The following is a 22,090-nucleotide window of genomic DNA, read 5'->3' on the forward strand; positions in this document are numbered from 1 at the left end:
ATCCTTTTAATTTCGTTCAGCGAGTTTTTCCAAGGATGAGACCTAGTGCAATCGAATTTTTATATCATAAACATACTATGTTCCAAATTTCGTGAAAATCGTTAGAGCCGTTTTCGAGATCCGTTGAACATAAATAAATTAACAAATCAATTATATAAATAAATATAAATAACCAAATTGAAAATATATTCAGATATACAGAAATTACTCGCTTAATATAATAGGATAGACGTTAGCTGATACAGATATTACACAAATGATATTACAAATCATTGAATACAATACTGGTTGCTTAAGAAAAATCTTGTCTGCAAACAGGAGTGAAATATATACAGGTTTATTAATGTAATAATAACTGTTCATTCTCGTAAATATAATCAATTATATTTTATTAAGCAAGAAATTATATTTTCCATAATTAATTTTCATAATATTATAAGATGAGATATTTTGTTAGTGAATTATTAATTCTACATTGTTAAAAGACGATCTGGCAACAGAGCAAAGCGAGAAAGAGATAGGGCTATCAGCTTTGTTGAATGATAGACAAGGATAGCAATACCATTGTTAATGAAACACTGCCATTATAACGTGGATCTCAATATAGTCGCCTAGAAACTCTTAGTCTTGAGTTTATGAAACGTTATGAATAATAATGTGATATAGTAAAATAAAATAAGATGAATGAGGTGGTGTAGTAAAACATAACATAACTCGACAAATATTCTCTCCACAATCTAAAAAATCTGGTGTGGTACACGCACACAACTTTCCTTGCTCATTGAACTGTAAGCCTCATTCTTAGATGAGAATAATTTAGGGGAATAATATAATGACGATTGGCGGCAAAATATTTGCAACTACGATCAGACTACTTTATATGTGTATATATAATTGTTTTCAGAGTACTTTTTCCTTTGTGTAAATTGTGAAATTCGATGATTTTTTCAAAAGTCGTCAAAACAGCTGTTCTACAGATGAAATATCTCGACTATGACTGTGTTCTTTTTATTAACTGCTCTACCTACCTACCTCATGCACGAGAAGGAGGTTACAAAGTCCATTTCTCAAGGATGAAGTGGACCCCCCATAAGTTTCCCAGAAAAAAAGACTAATGCCAGTTGATAGAGCTGATAAATTACTATACAGGGTAGGCCTATGAATATGAAAAAAATCGGTCTAGTAATTTTTGAGAAAATCGTGAAAAACATGGTTTTTTAGTCATTATCCGCCATTTTTCTCAATAATATTACGGAGCTCCTGGAATTTTCCCAGAAATAAGACTCATGTCAGTTGATAGGGCTTATAAATAGCTATCCATGGTATAAATTTGGAGAAAATCGTTAGAGCCGTTTTCGAGAAAAACGTGAAAAACATGGTTTTTTAGTAATTATCCGCCATTTTTTCCGCCATTTTGAATTGAATTTCTTATTGTCGGATCCTTATGGTATAAGGACCTTAAGTTTAAAATTTCAAGTCGATTGGTTAATTAGGAATGGAGTTATCGTGTTCACAGACATACACACACACACACATACACACACACAGACCAACACCCAAAAATCATGTTTTTGGACTCAGGGGACCTTGAAACGTATAGAAAACTTGAAATTAGGGTACCTTAATTTTTTTGGAAAGCAATACTTTCCTTACCTATGGTAATAGGGCAAGGAAAGTAAAAACAGCATGACCGTTTATAAAATACAGTTCAGGTTAACATATAAAATTAATCCATGGTATAAATTTGGAGAAAATCGTTAGAGTCGTTTTCGAGAAAACCGTGAAAAACATGGCTTTTTAGTCATTATCCGCCATTTTTCTCAACAATATTACGGAGCTCCTGGAATTTTCCCAGAAATAAGACTCATGTCAGTTGATAGGGCTTATAAATAGCTATCCATGGTATAAATTTGGAGAAAATCGTTAGAGCCGTTTTCGAGAAAAACGTGAAAAACATGGTTTTTTAGTAATTATCCGCCATTTTTTCCGCCATCTTGAATTGAATTTTATTGAATTTCTTATTGTCGGATCCTTATGGTATAAGGACCTTAAGTTTAAAATTTCAAGTCGATTGGTTATTAGGAATGGAGTTATCGTGTTCACAGACATACACACATACACACACACAGACCAACACCCAAAAATCATGTTTTTGGACTCAGGGGACCTTGAAACGTATAGAAAACTTGAAATTAGGGCACCTTATTTTTTTTGGAAAGCAATACTTTCCTTACCTATGGTAATAGGGCAAGGAAAGTAAAAACAGCATGACCGTTTATAAAATACAGTTCAGGTTAACATATAAAATTAATTCAGTTTGAGAGTCAACTTTTAGGTAGTAAAGACCAAATTTTATCAATTTCTTGACTTTTCACTTCTTAAGCTGCGTTTACACCGGAGTTAATAACACAAGTTATTAACTTGACTGAATCGTCAAAAATTTCTCTTGGCAAAAGTTAATAACTCATGTTTCTAACAGAAAATTCCTTGTTATTAACAAGATCTTGTTATCAATATAATTGACTTCCATAATATGATTTTTTTCAACGAGAGTATTCATATGATAATTATAACAACCGGAATAAAAAGCAAAAAATTGCCTTCAAATTTGAATTGAAACATGTGTTTGATCATTAACATAATGATCTTCATCTGATCTAATGTAAATAAATTATAATGCGTTTACACAAGAGTTCAAAACAAAAGTTTTCAACATAAGTTAATAACATTTTCTTTTGGCAGCTAGTTTTGTTATCAACAAAAGTTAATAACTTTGTCACGTGTTTTGTCTGCAGCGGTAGTTATTAGGGAACAGCTGTAGGAATGCTGGGCGAGGGGGTTGAGGGGAAGATACCTGTTATTAACAAAAGTTAATGCGATAAAAGAGGCTTTTGTTATTAACATAACACATTTCCTTTGATCTTTACCGACTTTCGATGGAGAACATGAATCTTGTTAATAACAAGGAATTTTCTGTTGAAAACAGGAGTTATCAACTTTTTCCAAGAGAATTTTTTGTCGATTCAGTCAAGTTGACAACTTTTTATTAATAACTCATGTTATCAACTCCGGTGTAAACGCAACTCAACATGATGTTATTGACTTTTGTAATTAACATAGGTTGATAACAAAAATGTTAAAAACTTGTGTTATTAACATTTTTGTAAACGCAGCTTTACTATCCTTTCCAGATACCAGATTAAGGTAACAGTACTGGACAGACCTGTTCGACACAGTCCGCTAACAATAGACGTCAGTGAGCATAACAACCCTCTCAAAGTATTTGGATGTCGGGGATCCGGAAAGGAAGAATTCCTACAACCTGTCGCTGTGGCTGTAAATAACGACGGAGGAGCCGTGAGTAACTTACTCTATACTTACTTCAACTAGTAGTTCTGTGAACAGTAGACCTCACACAGTTTTCTCATCCACAAGTATCTGATGTCACCTGTTTGCAATGTTAGCAAACTCAGTTCACGTTTGAATTCGTATTCCATATGATAATTCATACAGTTCCGTGATAAGCTTTCCATCTGATGAAAATATTTTTCAAATATTTGAGAAATAATTTTTTTTAATCAAAATATTATATAATTTTTTCAGCATTATTTAGCTCATTCAACAATTTTTAATCACCTATTAAATTTGTTTTTCAAATGTGAGGATATTGATACTGATGAGCACGCATAATAATACAATGACTGCTAAACATTAATATTTTAGAAATAGACACGGCTTTTCCAGAACATCTGTGTAATCCTCTTGTCAGCTGATTGATTATGAATAATTCTATAGTCTGATTAATCCTATCTTTAGAGATGATATATAATAGTGATATCGGAGTATGTAGTAATTCCTTTTCCTATCATATTATCCTTGAAATGCAAAATTTCAAAAAAAACCTTGTGTATACATCGACGCGCAGTTGAAAAAGTAATATTCCTGCCAAATCTCATCGAATTCTATCAAAACGTTTGGCCGTAAATGCGTTACATACAGACAGACAAAAGAAAATCCGAGTTAAAACATAGAACTCACTACGTTCGGTGAATTATTCTTAGTCATCTAGATCAATACTTTGAGATTCGAACTCCTCTAAATGTCATTTATGAGTTTGAAAATCGTTTCCCGGTGATTAGAAACCCACCTAAAGCTGTAGGTTCATATATCCAGGATATACCAGGTATCATCCGTCTCATTACCCACGCACAAGCCTAGAGATAATGTGGGCATCATCCTCACAGAAAAAATAATCACTAGTATACTAGTAGCTCTCTGAACAGTAGACCTCACGCAGTATTCTCATCCACAAGTACAGACCTTATGGAAATACAGCAATAGACTGGCTTCTCCACAAATCTGTGTAATCATTTGTCAGCTGATTTATGATGAATAATTCTATAGTCTGATTTTTACTTTTTTGGCGTATGAAGGAGGCTCTTTTTTCCTTTTATATTATCCTTGAAATGCAAAATTTCCAAAAACCTTGTATATACGTCGACGCGCAATTTAAAAGGAACATTCCTGTCAAATTTCATGAAAATCTATTACCGCGTTTTGCCGTAAATGCACAACATATAAACATTTAAACATTCAATCATTTAAACATTAAACACTTAAACATTCAATCATTTAAACATTTAAACATTTAAACATAATAGTTAAATAGAAAATAGTTAAATCATAGAGAAAACATTCGAAGATTCAATCTTGAGTGGGCCTAATGTTTTCTCTATATGGTTTAATATTAAAGAAAAATATTATCTAACAGTTTTAATAATGAATTTCGGAAAAATTACTAGGAATTTTCAGTCAAGGATGAGTTTCACCAGTAGGCTTACCTTAAACTTCAGAACTCTGCTGTATTTTCTTATTATTATTGTTGATTGTATTGCATTAAGAAGTGGAATTCGATAATAAAAAGAAACAATAATTGTTAATAATTATTATTACTTTTAAATATTGATACAATTATTGTACTTTGATTTCAAATTCGATTCTTCACTTTTAAATACTAGCGATACGTACCTTTCTGACAATGGACAATGCAGCCAACATTATATTGTTGAGGCTATATATAAATATTAAATTATGAAACAGTAATTTATAAAATATATTATAGACATAATACCGCGATTCACGATACATAATTATATAGATTATTACAGTCGTTATGAGATTATCTCTCTATGATTTGTGAGATCGGACACGATCAGCTGTTATTCAAGGTCATTTTACAGCCCTAGGGCCGTAAAGTTTTACCGGCCTGGTCGGAAAACAATCACTTTCGGCCTCCATATGACGCACGTAAACCAGCTCATTACATCCAAGTGTGGCGAAAAAAAATAAATCTTTATTTTCTTATTTCTATAATTGGACACGTTCTTCCTTGACGAAATGAAGTATTCCTAAATTATTCAAAATAACTGTAACTCTACACTATTTCCTGTTTATTTTATTTTGTGTTTAATTTTCTAGTTTTTCGAAATTTAATTTACATGTGGACTGCGACTACGCCCCGTTTCGGAGAGCCTATTTTCTGACTCCAGCTGTTTGAAGTTTAGAACGTAGCTGAATCCCGAGCTCGGAAACCGACCATTAATATTACAAGAAGACTATATCACAGTATACATACAGTATGGAAACTTGGCTAGTACCCTGGCGCAAAAATCCGCCATCTTGTTAGGAAGCGTCGCTTTGTAATAGTATTGATGGTAGCCAATCAGAAAACCAGGATTGGAACTTCCTAAGGTCACGTGATGTGTCTAGTATTTGTGCCATGTAAAAAGCATTGGTTATATAGGCGTTTTATTGACAGTTTCCATTCTGTACCTATTCTGTGACTATATGTATGTGTGATAAAAAGTAAATTCGTATGGCTTTTTGTTAGTGGGGAGTCCCTTTCGGGAAGGTCCCACAGCCTGAATATATAATTTTAGCCGTCAGTGGGCCACACGACTGTCATACTTCAGCCGGGACCGACAATTAACGTGCCCATCCGATAACACGGGAGCGATCTGGTTGAAAAACTTTTGGTAATCAGAGGGTTCGAACCCGGGATCTCTATTCTGCTACGCAAGCACTCTATCCACTAGACCACGGATCACTCGGTGATAATTGAATCTAATAGAAATCCCCTAATTAATTTGATATTTTCACCATTATTTCATCTATAATTTTAACTATTTTTTATTGTTTTCAGGTTTATGTGGTAGACACTGGTAACTCTCGTGTGAAAGTTCTGACACCAGATTTGCATTTTATTCGACATTTGGAGTGCGAAGGGCTGACGGGAAGGTCATGTACTGGAATTGCTGTCAATGACTCAGGAGGCTGGTTGGCTATCATTAATTGGAGGTGAGCTGTCTTCCTTCTAAGGGTGGCCACAAACGGTAGAACATGCATGTGCATGCCAACACACGTGTTCATGCATGTTCATCATGCACACACACACACACACACACACACACACACATGTTCATCATGCATCTTTGTCATCAGCAAGAGGCTTCTTATGTAAAATAAACAACCCATAACAATAAATAAACCACTGGAAAATCACAAATTATAATGAATATCGGGGGACCGAGCTTCGCTCTGGAGTGTAAAAGCATAAAAAATTTGTAACGAAAGATTGAATTTTTAGTTTATATTTATTTATTCATTTTTTCACTCATCCAACTACTAGACAGCACTGAACTCACAAGGAGGTTGAAGAGAACAAAGCCCTTCGAGTTGGTGTAGTGCTAGTGAAGTGAAAAAGTATAAATTAAATGTGTAGCGAAAGAATTTAAAGTAGAAAAATTATAGATTAGAACTGTAGGCTTCACTGGAAAACTTTAGCAATAAAAATTAATATTTTAGGATAAGAAATAAGAGAACAAAATTAATGGTTAGTCCTAGTGACTAGTTTCAATGGAAGTAATAAAAAAAATTTCAGTCGTAGAATTATTTTTACAGTTATATGAGGAGGCACAACAGGCTTATGCCCAAAACTGTCCCTTTTCAAATTTATACTACAGCTCAAATCAAAATCTGAGTTAAGCTACTATCACCCATCAAAATAACAATTTTTTCACACGTCTTGCTGGATTATTTCTCTTGTGAGATCAGCTGAGGAATAACCCTCACATGCACTCGCTCACTCACTTCCATTACGGTATCGACAGAGGACAAAATTTCCAGCTGCTTTTCCAAGGTATTTATCCTTTTAATGTCCTTCAGCGAGTTATCCCAGGGTTGAAACCTAGTGCAATCGAATTTTCATATCATAATCTACTTTGTTACAAATTTCGTGAAAATCGTTAGAGCCGTTTTCGAGATCCGGTCACATACTGATATATAAACATATAAGCAGAAATTGCTTGTTCAATAATGTAGGATAGAAAGGATAATATAGGATAATTTAACTTCAAATAGAGCAGCGAAGAGAACATATACAACAAAAACTCTGAGATTCTAAAACCTAACCTCAAAAACTTTTTCTCGAAGCCTTACGCTGTGATGAGGCAACAATGTATGACGTCATGTGTATCATGCATGTTATACCGGGTGTCATTCATAAGTGCGATATATCAGAGTATATCAGGTTTTTGTTATTTGTGCTTATTGTCTGGAATCATCAAAACATTTGAAATGATATCAACATATTGTCATTTCAAACACAAAACCCAACCTTCCCAACCTTTGAAACCTAATTGAAAATAGGTCTATAACCATCCCCGGGGAATTGAGAATCTATATTTATGGAAAATTTAAAATTAATAAGTCCAGTAGTTCAGACGTGATGATGCGTCAAACATAATTTTTCTATCCCGTAAGTGTATAAGCCAGTTCTTTCCTTTAGTAAAGTATAGATAGATGTAGAATATCTTGAAAAGGACTTTACAACTTTGATTCAATTAAATTCATTCATAATTAACGGTACAATTATCTAAAAAAGGAGAGAGAAGAGTGAATGCAGGGGCTATACCAGAAAAGGAATGAATGAACTTTAGGAACAAAGGAATGAATGAAAAGTAACACGAACTCATTCAGATTGTTCAAAGGTGAATTATTTTGTCTGATGATTTGTCCTTCGTAAATTTCCTATTCCGTATGTGTAAAGCGAATTATTTCCTTCATCATATACAGGCTGATTCACATAAGGTGTAACAATAGGCAACTTGTTAACCGTTCATTTTACAGAGAACTTTAAATGTGCAACTTCCCTTCTTTTTTGTGACATTTTACGACATGCCATTTTAAATTAAGAATTTGACTGCCATCTTCCAAAATGGAGGACAACTTTATTTTTTCTAATGTCAACCCTCATTTTTATGATATTTTTATATTCTACATAGAATTTTAAGACATTTTTACTCTTGTATTTTTTTTATAAACGTAACCGTTTAGGAGGATGTACAGCCATAATAATACATCCATATTACAGCCATAATACATCCTAAACGGTTGTTAGGTTTATACAAAAATGACAAGAGTAAAAATGTTTAAAAATTCTATGTAGAATCTAAAAATATCATAAAAATGAGGGTTGCCATTTAAAAAATTGAAGTTGTCCTCCATTTTGAAAGATGGTGGCCAAATTTTCAATTTAAAATGGCATGTCGTAAAATTTCACAAAAAAAGAAGGGAAGTTGCCCATTTAAAGTTCTCTGTAAAATGAACGGTTAACAAGTTACCGTACCTATTATTGTTAATAGGTTACACCTTATTTGAATCACTCTGTATATTATAGGAAATTATTTTTTTCCTTAGTTTTATTGATTAATTTATAATTTATTGTTGATTAGATCGAAGCTAGTGACCAGGTTGAACCACAGAGGTGAATCGTTGGACTCGTTCACTCACGAGGGATTCCAAGAGCCCATCGACATCGCTATAGACAGCAACTATGGACACATCCTGGTGGCAGACAATGGGCCTTGCTGTGTCTATGTCTTCGATACTGAGGGCAAACTATTGTTCCAGGTAAGAGATTAGCTATAGTTTAGTTTAGTTTTAGCTTTATTCTAAGTCATTGACCAGCGCTGCTGGATAGACTGTGTCAGGGTTTATAAAACATGTCTCAAAAAAGTTTCAAAATGTCATCTCACTATCAAGAAATTCACTCAGACTATAGAATGGATGCTCCACCAAGAGAAATTTCAAAACTGCTCGGAATTGTCTATAACTTCCACTATCCCTGACCCACTCCGGTAGCCTATTGAACATCCTGAAAGCAATGTAAAGCCGGGTCCAGACGCTCAAGCAAAAGACTGATCGTTTGGTTCAAGCAAAAGACGGATGTAAAATTGCGTCCACACGCATCCGTCTTATGTCGTCCGTTCTCCTATTTTTGTGCTCACAAGCTCAGTTCGTCATCAACTATGGAAGAGCTAGTACTCTTGGCCACTTTTGTTTTGTGTGTAAAAAAAAGGAAGAAAGGTAGGGTTCATCGTTCACGTTGGAGTAGGGACTGGTTGTTAAAAAGACACAAATTTTCTCACGTTGCATTGCAAGATGAATTTGAAAATATGTTTATAATTTTGTTTATATGTTCCTCATTTACGGTGGAACGCGGCAATAGATTTTCATGAAATTTAACAGGTATGTTATGTTCCTCTTTAAATTGCGCGTCGACCTATATAGAAGGTTTTTTTTGAAATTGTGCATTTTAAGGATAATACAAAAGGAAAAGAAGTCTCTTTCGAACGCCAATATTACCGTAAAAATCAGACTATAGACATCATAAATCAGCTGTCGAGTGGATTATTACTTGCATGCAATTAATATCCCATTGTAATTTGGTAAAACATCAGCTTTCGTGTGGACTATCAATTGCAATCATTGAGGCATGCAATATTGATAGCTCGAAGTAGCTTATTATTTCTTCTCCCGACTTTTCTCTGCTTTCAACTCGATAAGCTTTTAATGATATTAGTATAGTTGTTTAAAACAAATTATTAGCATTCTAATGCTAATAATTATTTTTAATATTAACAATAATTATTGTCGATAGAACTAAAATAATAATATCAATATTAAATTCTGAGAGTATCATGAGAATCAAGAAAGAGAAAAACGTGATATATAATCGATAAAAAAAACTTGCTTATTTTCAAGTACTCGCGAGGCATTTTATCAATTTGAGGGCGCTGAATCCGAATCTGATATCACAATTTATCTATCTCCATTAGATAGTACGCGATTTAGGTTTTGGTGGATAGGCAAAAGACGGACGGTTTGATGGAAAAAGATTCCCGGCCGATACATTTTAAGTTTGACGACTTAAGCTTGAAGACCCATCCGTTTCACCGTCCGGACGCAATGACTTACATGATCCGACTTTTGCTTGAGCAAAAGACTGAAGCTAAAGTTGAGCGTCTGGACCGGGCTTAAGGATAACACCTCTGAGTCCTTGCTAAGCGGCATCTTGGCATGTTGATAAGGTGAGTCTGACGGGTTCCATAGCCATGCATCTCACCACGAGTATCAGCACTCCTAGCTCTGTCTCTGATGCGAACCACACATTCAACAATGTACTGATTTACAACAGTAACCATTTTAAACTTGTTGAAGAGTGATCTGCAATGAGCCATGTAGTCACTGCCCGTCAGCATCCGAACAGCCTTTCTCTGCAGAAGCAGCACATCACCAGTCGTCCACAGTGTCCATAACAGACATGGCTGTGAAACATGGCATAGTAGACAGTAAGCAGGTATCCGGCACCAATTTCACATTTCAACTTTCGCAGAAGATAGAGCGCACTGGAAACAATAGTCTTTCTGTTAGTTTACATACGGTTAATGAAATAATTGAAGATTAAACAGCTTCTAATTCATTGTGTCCTAATAAGGACAAAACTCAACTTTTGGAATTTGGATTTAGATTACAACCTGACAATGCAAAGTTTCTCGGTATTACAGTTCAAATCAATTTAAAATGAGGCTTACACATCAAAATATTATGTGGCAAACTGTCGAAGGGAATTTTTATGTTAAATAGATTGAAGTTCATTGTTGATAAGAGTGTTTTAATTTCAGTGTATTTTGCTTATCTTCATTCTCATTTCTATTATGGTGTTGTTGCCTGGGGTAATGATACGAATGTAAAGAAACTATTTGTTTTACAGAAACGAGCAGTAAGGGTCATTGCTAATGTGAATAGTCGTTTTCACTGTGTAGATTTATTTAAAAAATTCAAGATTTTGATAGTACCAGCTATTTACATTCTTGAATGTCTTATGTATGTAGAAATTAATTTAGCAAGTATTTCTGTAAATAGCAACGTTCACAACCATTACACTAGAAATTCTGAATCTCTTAGAGTGAACCAGTGCAATTATGCAAATACATTGAACTGCTTTAAGGAGTTTGGTTTAAGAGCTTATAATAAGCTTCCTGCACATTTAAAAGAGCTAGCAGTGGGTAATTTTAAAAGAGCCATAAAAAGATGTTAATAGAAATATGTCCATATAGAAAAGAGGAGTTTCTAATTTGAGGGTATTTTGTTTGCTGTTTTTTATGCTTGTGTTTGTATTTTCATTTCTTTGAATGTAAATACTTTTTATTTACTTTGTTCAATCTATGACGATGCTATGCATTTGTATAAATGTTTTCTGCAATAAAGAAATCTTGTATCTTGAATCTTGGACAGCTTGGAGCAAACATTGACAATATGACTTGTCCAGCTTATTCTGGTATTCAAGGAAAAACCCAGCAACTTCACATCAGTTTCAACCACTCGACCAGCCTGTCGCAAGGAGCAGAGAAACTTCTGTGTCTTGTCCGTGTTCAGCAGCAACTTATCGTGAGGTCCACGTTATAATGGCAGTGGAGAAAGATAGCAGAACAGCCAAGTCTATCTCAAATTGACTCCATTTTGCCACTGATTGTACACAGCTGCTGTTACTCAATGCATCCCATTAAATTTGATCTAATATTAGTTTCCATTTCCTTGAGAAATTCCTTGTCTTGTCAATGCCTTCTATAGACGGTAGCAGATACATGTTTTTTCATGTAATATTAACTGTTTAAAATAATTCTTGTTTAAAATAATCAATTATATTTTATTAAGCAAGAAATTATATTTTTCATAATATTAAGGCTGTGCAAAGGCTAAAAATAAACTTTTTACTCGTGATATTTTTCCAAGTTTTTCGATTTGTATATCATCAAGCTATCAAAATGAAAAAGTTTTCTCAGGAAAACATTTTTTTTTTTTTGATCCTTACTTTTTGAGATATGAGCGCCTAAAGTTTGAAGTTTTTGGACATAACATTTAAATTCCGTAAGAGATAAATCCATGAGATTTAGAGGATAGATTCTTCATGGTATTGTTGATTCAGTAAAAAAAAATTTTCTGAGAAAATTTTGTTCTACTAGATCAAAAATACCATAAAGAATCCATCCTCTAAATCTCATGGATTTATATCCTACCGAATTTGAAATGTTCTGTCCCAAAAATTCAAACTTTAGGCACTCATATCTCAAAAATTAATGATCAGAAAAAAATGTTTCCTTGAGAAAACTTTTTCATTTTGATAGCTTGATGATATACAAATCGAAAAACTTGGAAAAATATCACCAGTAGAAAGTTTATTTTTAGCCTTTGCCCAGCCTTAAGATGAGATATTTTGTTAGTGAATTATTAATTCTACATTGTTGAAAGACGATCTGGCAACAGAGCAAAGCGAGATAGAGATAGTGCTATCCGCTCTGTCGAATGATAGACAAGGATAGCAATACCATTGCTAATCAAACACTGCCATTATAACGTGGACCTCACTGTAACAAAAATTATATACAACCTGAAGAAATGATAGACATCACCCTTAAAGCCGGCTCCAGACCAGGTGTCATTCGGCAAGCAGCGAATGTTCAGCGTTCGGCGAACTATTCGTCTAGATATTTGACGATTAACGAGCACACATCTACACACATGCGTGGTTTGCCGAGCAGTTGCTCGTTTTGGGAATAGCAAATACTCGTCAACTGAATGTCATCTACCGGCAACATGAAACAGCTGTTATGTAGCTAAGGTGAACGTGATATTTTCGAGCTCAAAATTTGAGTGGTTTCATTCTTTTTGTGCATTTGAAGTTTGTTTCATGTTTTTACGAAAGTTTTACTATCAATCTATCCAAATTTAAAATTGTTTGTTTTATTCAAATCTATATTCTCAGATTGTGATTTGGTGTGGAAATTGAAATGAACATAACCTATGTATAATATTTGGGCAATTTGAAACTAAATTAAGAAATTTGAAAAGTTTTAGGTAATAGCCTGTTTTTTCTTTCTCGATCATTGTATTGTTTGTGCTAACCAAATAAATAAACATGAATCTCGATATTGAAGATGCTCTTCATGCTTATTCCGATTTTATAAATAAACCAAACTAACCCTATGTACACGGTCAATAACTGTATAGGACATGAAAATCCCTAGAATTTTAATTTCAATTGATTAAAAAAAATATTTGTAGAAATATTTAAATAATTCAGTAACCTGGACAGGACTGGTTATTATCTAGTTTTTATCAAAATTTGAATTATTCATTAACTAGCAGGTAACCCGTGCTCAGCAAGGGTCTATTTTAAAAGTTGACTAATTAAAAACATGAGCGAGTAGAATCTTGAAGAGCTCAAAGTAGGCCTAAAACCATCTTTAGTTAATTATATGCAAAATTTCAAGTTAATTTCAGTCCAGTAGTTTAGGCGTGATGATGCATGAAACATAATTTTCCTATCCCGTACGTGTATAAGCCAGTTTTTTTCTTTATTATAATATAGATAAGTTCTTCAACTTGATACTAACATACGTGGACATACAAGGAGACTCTACTAAATCCTTAAAGTAAATTTCTCAGGAAATCAATTTCTAATTTCTAACATCAATCATAATTTCCTTATACATAGTGATTTTTCACAAAATAATATCATACTGCAAGGAATAAAATATTCTTCATTTGTTTGATAATTGATTATTTGATTTAATATTCATAGTTTGTAGAATTAATTAAAAATAATGAAAAATCAAAGTTTGGAAAAATTGCACTTTCCTTGTACACCCATGATAATAAAGTGACAGAACTCAAATCTTGTTTAGAAACCTTCCTCAACTTAATGCCAACCTTACAAAGTTGGACTGGGTATTAATTTAGTTACCAATTTTAACCATCTGTTTCGGAGAGGTAGTATCTCTAGATTATAGTTCTATATTAACATATGGTATGTACATTTCACATGAACATTCGTCCACTTTGATGTGTTCAAAAGTCCCACACCGACCGGGAAAACAACGAGCACGAATGTTCACTGCTTGCCGAATACCAAACATCCATCCACACTACTCGTGATTCGGCGAGTATGCTAGGTGTTTGCGGAATGCCGCATGTCTGGAGCCGGCTTAAAGCTAAGGTCTTATCTTCAAAATGTAACCGTGCTTTGCACCGGGAAAAATTTGATGTTGTAAAATGCAATTGCCATTTATGTCCAGGAAACATAAAAAATTTTGTTTTATTATTTTATCAAATTTACGTAGATTTATCTTCATCAAAGTTGAAAATGATCAGCAAAAAAATAAGTTTGATTGGTCTGGAACCCGCAACCTTTCATTCATGAGCTACCAAGCTATGGTATCACTTGGAGAAAGCTCTGTTTGGTTGGATAAACTTTGAATTCCAAATTGAATAACTTTTTCCAAATCATTTAATTATAATTGATTGATAAATAGTAATGAAAAAAGCCTAAATCCATCCTCAGCAAATTTAGAATCTCTATCCAAAATTCAAGTTAATAAGTTGAGTAGTTGAGACGAGTTGATGCCTCATTCACGTATTTCCTATCCCTTACATAACTGCATACTGTACAAACCTATTCTTTCCTTTATAATATTGTAGATAAATAAATGAATATATCTATTTATTCACGATACAAATGACACTGATGTAATAACATTGGTAGATGAAATAATAAAGTAGTCCTTGTACTATTTTTCTTTCATATTTGGGCGATGAAACAGTCCAAGATATAAGGTTAGTTTTTCAATTCTACAATTTTAGTCTAAAATAGAAATAAAAGTTATATATTTTGATTTTAGATGGCTTAAATTGATGAAATAATTTACTCAATTACCACTTTGAACGATATAATGTTAAGTTATTTAAGAAAATTTGAAATCATGGAAGAAACAAAAATTCCCAAACACTAACTTCTAACACATCATATAATTCTAAAAGTTGGTATTCTTGTGTCTGTTAGGTTGGCAAGAAAGGCAGCCACAAGGGAAATTTCAATTTGATCTCGTCGGTGACTGTGGGACCTGGAGGGGAAATCATAGTGGCTGATTCTCGGATACAAGTATTCTCGGCCAAAGGTGACTTTCTACAGGAGATCTACTCTGAGGGCAAGGGTAAGTTTCCAAATTAATATGACGATATTGATATTTATCAAATGCTAATGAATACACATTTATCCCATGTCTCAAGTTATGTGATAAATATCGGGGTACCAAGCTTCGCTCGTTATTTATTTATAAACTATTGATAAACAGAACACAATTCTCCAAAATGATTGGGGAAGGACTAACAGGCACAGCCCAAAACTGTTTCTTCCCCGAATTTTGATTTATACACTATAAATAGTTCAAAAAGTAGGTTATGTTTCATACACTTGAATTCAGGTCCAATTTTCAACCCAAACATTTGAAAACAGAAACGTTCTAATTTAGATTGTTTACAAACCAAATTGAATAACAAAATTACACTCACTAATCACTTGAAACTGTAAAATGAAGATCAACTTTTAAAATTATTATATACTCTAATTTAGAATGATACACCATGTCATATGAACAAATTAGATTATTTTGATCAAGTCGATTAAAATTTCTAGATAATATTTCTCGTGAGATAAGCTGATTGACTACACTGCTGGAAATAATTATGTTTCTCTCCCACACATGCATCTTCTGTTATCGACAGACGACGAAATTATAATCTGTTTTTCCAAGGATGAATAATTATTATCCTTTTCATGTCTTCAGCTAGTTTTCCCAGGGATGAGACTTAGTGCAATCGAATATTTATATGATAAACCTACTATGTTCCAAATTTCGTAAAAATCTTTATATGATAAAACTACTATGTTCCAAATTTCGTAAAAAACTTTAGAGCCGTTTTCGAGATCCGTTGGACATAAATAACCAATCTATATAATAAGAGAGAGTAGGGTTGTGTTTGTTAGTTTGTGTGTTCGTTTGTTCGCATCAAAACATGTCAACTTGTGGATTGCATACCGGGAAAACAGCAATGATTTAGATCTCCAAATTTTGCACATATTGATAGCTTGATAGTATACAAATCGAGAAACTTTAAAACATATCACCAGTAAAAAGTTTATTTTTAGCCTTTGCACATCCTTAAATTGAACGAGGACAAGACACAAAGACTAATAAGTACATTGAAAAACACTAGTCCTGTAAGTACATGCTCAGTTAAACTACTTGGATTCTGGTTAGATCCCAAGCTGACATGGAACAAACATGTATCACAGTTGTGTCACAAGCTTTCCAGAGTCTCTTACCTTCTGAGAAAATTGAAGACATCTGTCTCATCAGACTATTTGGTTACCGCCTATCATTCCCTATTCCATAGTCATGTAACCTATGGAATTCTACTGTGGGGTCATGCGGCAGGGACGGGAAGAATATTGCTGCTGCAAAGGAAGGCAGTCAGGATTTTGTCCTGTGTGGGAAGAACTGAGCACTGCAGACCACTGTTCTCGGCTCTTAACATAATGGGCCATATGAATAAAGTTGAGCATTTGCTTATACTTCTAAAATATGGAGCATTTGCTTCATTTTCTATGAATAACATGAGCAAAACCTTTTGCTTATGCTCATAAAAAAATAGTTTGAGCATTTGCTCAAAAGTAAAAGCTTTTGCTCAAAATTGTATGAATAAACTAGAGCATTTGCTCAACTTTTGAAGCAAATGTTTCAAAAAAGGTTAGTCTAGTCTAGAGCAGCTTATCACCTTTTGCTCATAGTAAAATGGCTCAACTAATCCGTATGAGGAGGAGGAAACTATACCAGATACGATCACAACCAATAGTTGAGAACTATAAAACTCTTTTTAGATTCAACCATGATATATATCACCATTATCCCTACAAAAGAATAAATACAAAATATAGCTACCTGCGATAGCCATCACAAAATAGGAAATAGGCATTTAAGAAGATGAGAGTGTAGACGATTATAAGAAGCTATTGATATTATAAGAATATGCTAAACATTATTATAGAGATGACATTTTTTCACGCTATTATTTAAAAATTCTAAACTCAACTAACCTAAAACTCTATTCATAAATAGAAAACAGAGCAGACGACGCAAACACAAGCGGTGCACCCTACTTGCATATTTAGCGCTTCCGTGAGCTATAAAAACAAAGTAAGGCTACAAAAGCGAATCAGCTGATGAAAAATCTTTAAAATACGTGAGCATTTGCTCCAGAGTTCAGGAGCATAAGGTAAGAGTATAAGGTAAAGCTTATTCATATAAAAATGAGCAAATGCTTTTGCTTGTACCTTTTGCTCATGAGCAAAACATTATGCTCCATGCTCTTGCTCATGAGCATTTGCTCTGGTTTTATTCATATGGCCCATTGGCCCTCTACTGTCAGTATATATTTGACTCCCTTGTGCATGTAAAGGATAACATTGGAAGGTATGAACAAAGATGTGCGACTCACCATAACCACACCACATCTGCAAGGAACCTTGACATCCCAATCAGCTATAGTGAGGTCCACGTTATAATGGCAGTGGAGAAAGATAGGATAAAAACGTTGCCAAGTCTCTCCATTTTGCCACTGACTGTACACAGCTGTTACTCAATTCATCCCATTAAATTTAATCTAATAATTATCATTTCCTTGATAAAATAATCAATTTAATGTCAAATTAATCAAGAAAATATATTTTTCATAATTTGATTCAAAAATTTGCTTTCATGACTGAGATCAGATTTTTATTTTTATACAAACCTAAAATGGTGGCTAATTTAAAAAGCTGTGATACAACAATCTGAATTTCAAAACAACAGAAATTGAGTTATTTGGTAGGTATTCTATTCCAATTTCTTTTTAAAATGATAGAAAAATAGAAATCCTATTTAAAAATGAGTAATTTCAATGGATTAATTCTGAAATAACTTTTCAATATTATTTATACCGGTGCGAGTAGGTCTAACCTATACGGGTGGGCTAACTGAAGCATGAATGAAGTCTAGGATGGTTAGTTATCAACTTTTAAAATGTCATTTCAGGTATTTTAATTTGTGTTTCTCATACGGTAATGTTTTAAAATTATTTCATTGTTTCAAAAATACATTTTAAATCTATTATACGACTTGTGTTACTCAAGTATTTTGATAGAATGAAGAAAAAAAAATGGCGGCTGAGAGTTGTTTGGTCAGTTTTGTACAGTCAATGTCAAAAGTGAATATAAAATATTCTGGCAAATAGACAACATTGCAAAGCGAGAGAGAGATAGTGCTATCTGTTTTGTTGTATGATAGAAAAGGACAGCAACAGTATTGTCAATCGTACACTGCCATTATAATGTGGACCTCACTATAGACTTTCAAGGTCACAGAGATCATTTGCAATGTTGGCGCTGAAGTTTTCAATCATCTGCCTGAGGAGATAAGAAGGCTGGGGTCTTCTGATTTCAAGAGAAGGATGAGATGGAGGCTGGCATCCAAGCCACTATACTCTGTGGAAGAGTTCATACATGGCGAGGGGACTGAGGCCGTCCACTCATCAAAAATAAGGCCTAAGCAACATTAACACAGCCTATCCAGCGACAACTGGTCAATGACATTGTAGAGGTTATAAGGTAATTGAATGAGCGAAGCGAATTTTGCTTCAAGTCAATCGGCGTTTGTCTGTTTGTTTGTTTGTACCGCAGTTATGGTCCGATTTAGATAAAATTTTGTATACAAGTACTTAGAAACAAGGCGCAGAAACGTATGTATTCAAAATTTTTAAATTCATTCCCGTTTCAAGATGGCGGCCCTTTATTCGGAAATTTTACACTAAACATCAACCTAACTTTTCAATAATTTATCAGATCAGGTTCAAATTGGGCTCATTCTTCTCAGCTCTTCAAAGCGGTATTATTTCATGTATCACATGTTGAAAATTTTATAATTTTTGGCATTTTGATTTTTTCCCCCCAAAGTCCTAATTCAAGTTTCAGATTTTTTATCTTTTAAACCGTGCTTCCGAGCTCAAAAGTGTAGAGGACCTTTATTCTTCAGCGCTCCAAGGTGGTCTTATTTCATATATCACATGTTTAAAATTTCAAAAATATTGGATAATCCTCCCTCCGAAAGTCACAAATTTCATGTTTCAAATTTCTTATCTCTTTAGCTGTGTGTGCTCAAAAGTGTAGGAAACTTTTATTTTCCAGAGCTCGAAAGCGGTCTTATTTCATACATTAGGCTACATGTTGAAAATTTTGAATTTTTTGTAATTCAATTATTTACCCCCCCCCCCCCCAAGACCCACATTTCAAGTTTCAGATTTTTTATCTTTTTAACCTTGCATCCTAGCTCAAAAATATAAAGAACTTATATTTCTCAGCGTCCACCACCGATCCTATTGCATTACTTTTATCAGTATACTCCAATTTGTATGTGTGTGAATAGGCGGGCGTGTGTCAATAGTGATTTTAGTGAGTGTAGCGAATTCTACTGTTCTCTGAACTACTGGTAATAATATGTTATAATGTTCAAGTCTTTGCATAGTCCTCATTTTAGTTTAATTTGAAAATCTATTGCAAAAGACCCCTGTTTTTTGATTGTGATTTTGTAACGCTTACATTATTACATGGTTGTAGATTTTGTTTTTGTATTTCGATTAGGTCGTGGCCGATACGGCGGAGTAGCAGTAGACCAAGATGGAATGCTGGTTGCCTCTCGCTCGGAGAAAGGACGCAACTTCATCCAAGTGTTTCAACTGAGCAACGGAGCACTCCTGTCTGTAGTGGACTCGCACGAGGCCAAACTGAAGCGGCCGAGCGGACTCGCTACAACTGCCGACCGACATGTCATCGTAGTCGATCTCGGCAATGACTGTGTTAAGAAATATCGATACTGGTAGAGTTGATGGTTTCGATATCTGGATATTAATAGTATTCGAGAGTCTGTAATTTTTAAGGGTACAAACACACTGAAGACGGAGCGGAGCGGGGCGCGGCGTGGTCAGAGCGTTCATTATACACACAGGAAGCATCTGAACGTCAAGCGCAAAGGGCCTAGAAAATGGCATTGTCCAACTTATTAAATATTAAACTATTTAACTTATTCAATAGTTATTTTACTTATGCAAACAGACTGACCATGCGAGTTCAGCAGTAGCCTACATTGTGACCTGCACCAGACTCAGTGTGTACAGTAAATTGTTCCAGTTCCAATCGTGAATTGTTCCATCACGTGACTAGTACAAAATGTTCCCATTTCAAAATCGTTGGTTCAAGCTTTTGGCGGGCACTTATAAAGTTGTTGTTTACTAGCTGCGTGAATGAAGAAAGGTTGTTTCACAAACTTGCCGTCTAGAAAAGTGTGCGTTTCTTTCATTCCATTACTCTCAAATTTTCTATAGAGAAAAATTAATTTAACGAATGATTATCAAACATCATTTTGTTGGTTATGTATTCTATGCTATGGTAAACAAGCTATCAGCGCATGCGCAGCCGCAGAGAAGCAAGCAGACTACAAAATTCAATCGACCAATGAGAGCTCGGATAGTTGGAACTGTAACAATTCACCAAGCTTTGACTGTGGGGTAGGAAAACTTGGAAATGGAACTGGTTTCTGGTACAGATTCTGGTAAATTGTGAATATGAAAATTTACCACATTTTTATGTACACAGAACGGGCCCAGTGTGTTCAGCACGGGGAAAAAATATGAACCAAATTTCCCCCACAAAATTTACTACATGGTGAGAGAATTGATGAATTTTTGAAATGTGATAGGAATATTATATGAAATGGATTAGAATAGCCTTACTTTTGATTTCAAAGTACAATATTTCTCTTTTGAATAATCAAATAATACACATTACAGGGGAATTTTGTATTTTGAAATTAATTAATCTGATTAATTCAAAATTGTAGTAGATACATTTTTTGGACTCAAAATAGTGTGTGAATTAAGTTATCGTATACATAACCTTTAGACTGTGTATTTCAAATTAAGGTTTAGAACAGTTTTGGGCGCATGCCTGTTGATTTTACCCTAATTTTATTTGTATATGAATAAATAAATGAATAAATTTGAGTAAACATTAAATATCTAGTGTACTAGATGGTGGGAGAATGTAGTAGAATATTTGCATTATTATGTACAAGAGTAGGGCACTCGCACTGTGATGATGCTCCGCTTGTAGATGCTGCAAAAACAAACCAGCTTGTTCCAAAGTTTGACGCTACACTACGCTGTGTGAGTAGACGCTGCCAGTGTGTTGCATCTTATTACTTAACGCTCCATAACGCCCCGCTCCACCTTCAGTGTTTTTGTACCCTAATATTGAGACAAGTCTATTCAAAGACCTTAAAGAGATATAGACCCACAATGCCCATGCCTTCCCAATGATAGCTCTTACTTGAAATTCAAGGCCGCCATTGGGGTATTTTAGCACGAGATATTATATCTATATATTTGTAATATTATATATTACAAAGGCATTGGTATGTAATAATCTTATAGGCTGCCCCCTCAATGGCCGATTTCAATTCCAAGTACGACACTAGCGCTGCATGTGAGTCTATGCATCTTTAAGGTCTTTGAGTCTATTGCGGATATAATTTGCAACTGTAAGTGGAAAAGTATCGTTATTAGTAATTTCGATGTTTGAGTATCAATATTATAAGTCGATAGTCGAGTATCGATACTTGAGAAAAATTTGTAAAACTATTGAGGAAAGTTGATTTTTTATAGGTATATTATACATGCAATGACCGTGTCAAGAATTATCAATGCTGGTAGAGCCGATAGTCGATAATATGGGTTTCGATAGAGTAAGTATCTAATTGCAAGG

The 22,090-nt window shown here is 34.1% G+C and overlaps 1 protein-coding gene across 2 annotated transcripts in view; it reads left to right on the forward strand.

The window, feature by feature from the left end:
• The window catches only part of LOC111055620 (tripartite motif-containing protein 3), an 81,382-nt gene extending 59,663 nt beyond the window's left edge, over nt 1-21,719 (forward strand). For both annotated transcript variants that reach the window (XM_039440749.1, XM_039440748.1), the window contains 5 exons: nt 3,192-3,357; nt 6,203-6,357; nt 8,793-8,970; nt 15,242-15,392; nt 19,913-21,719. In XM_039440749.1, the coding sequence (XP_039296683.1) occupies nt 3,192-3,357; nt 6,203-6,357; nt 8,793-8,970; nt 15,242-15,392; nt 19,913-20,151 (889 nt within the window). In that variant the 3' untranslated portion in view covers nt 20,152-21,719. The remainder of the gene's footprint in view (nt 1-3,191; nt 3,358-6,202; nt 6,358-8,792; nt 8,971-15,241; nt 15,393-19,912) is intronic.
• Nucleotides 21,720-22,090: the final 371 nt, after the last annotated feature.

Source organism: Nilaparvata lugens, chromosome 14, assembly GCF_014356525.2.
Source record: "Nilaparvata lugens isolate BPH chromosome 14, ASM1435652v1, whole genome shotgun sequence".
Taxonomy (NCBI): Eukaryota; Metazoa; Arthropoda; class Insecta; order Hemiptera; family Delphacidae; genus Nilaparvata; species Nilaparvata lugens.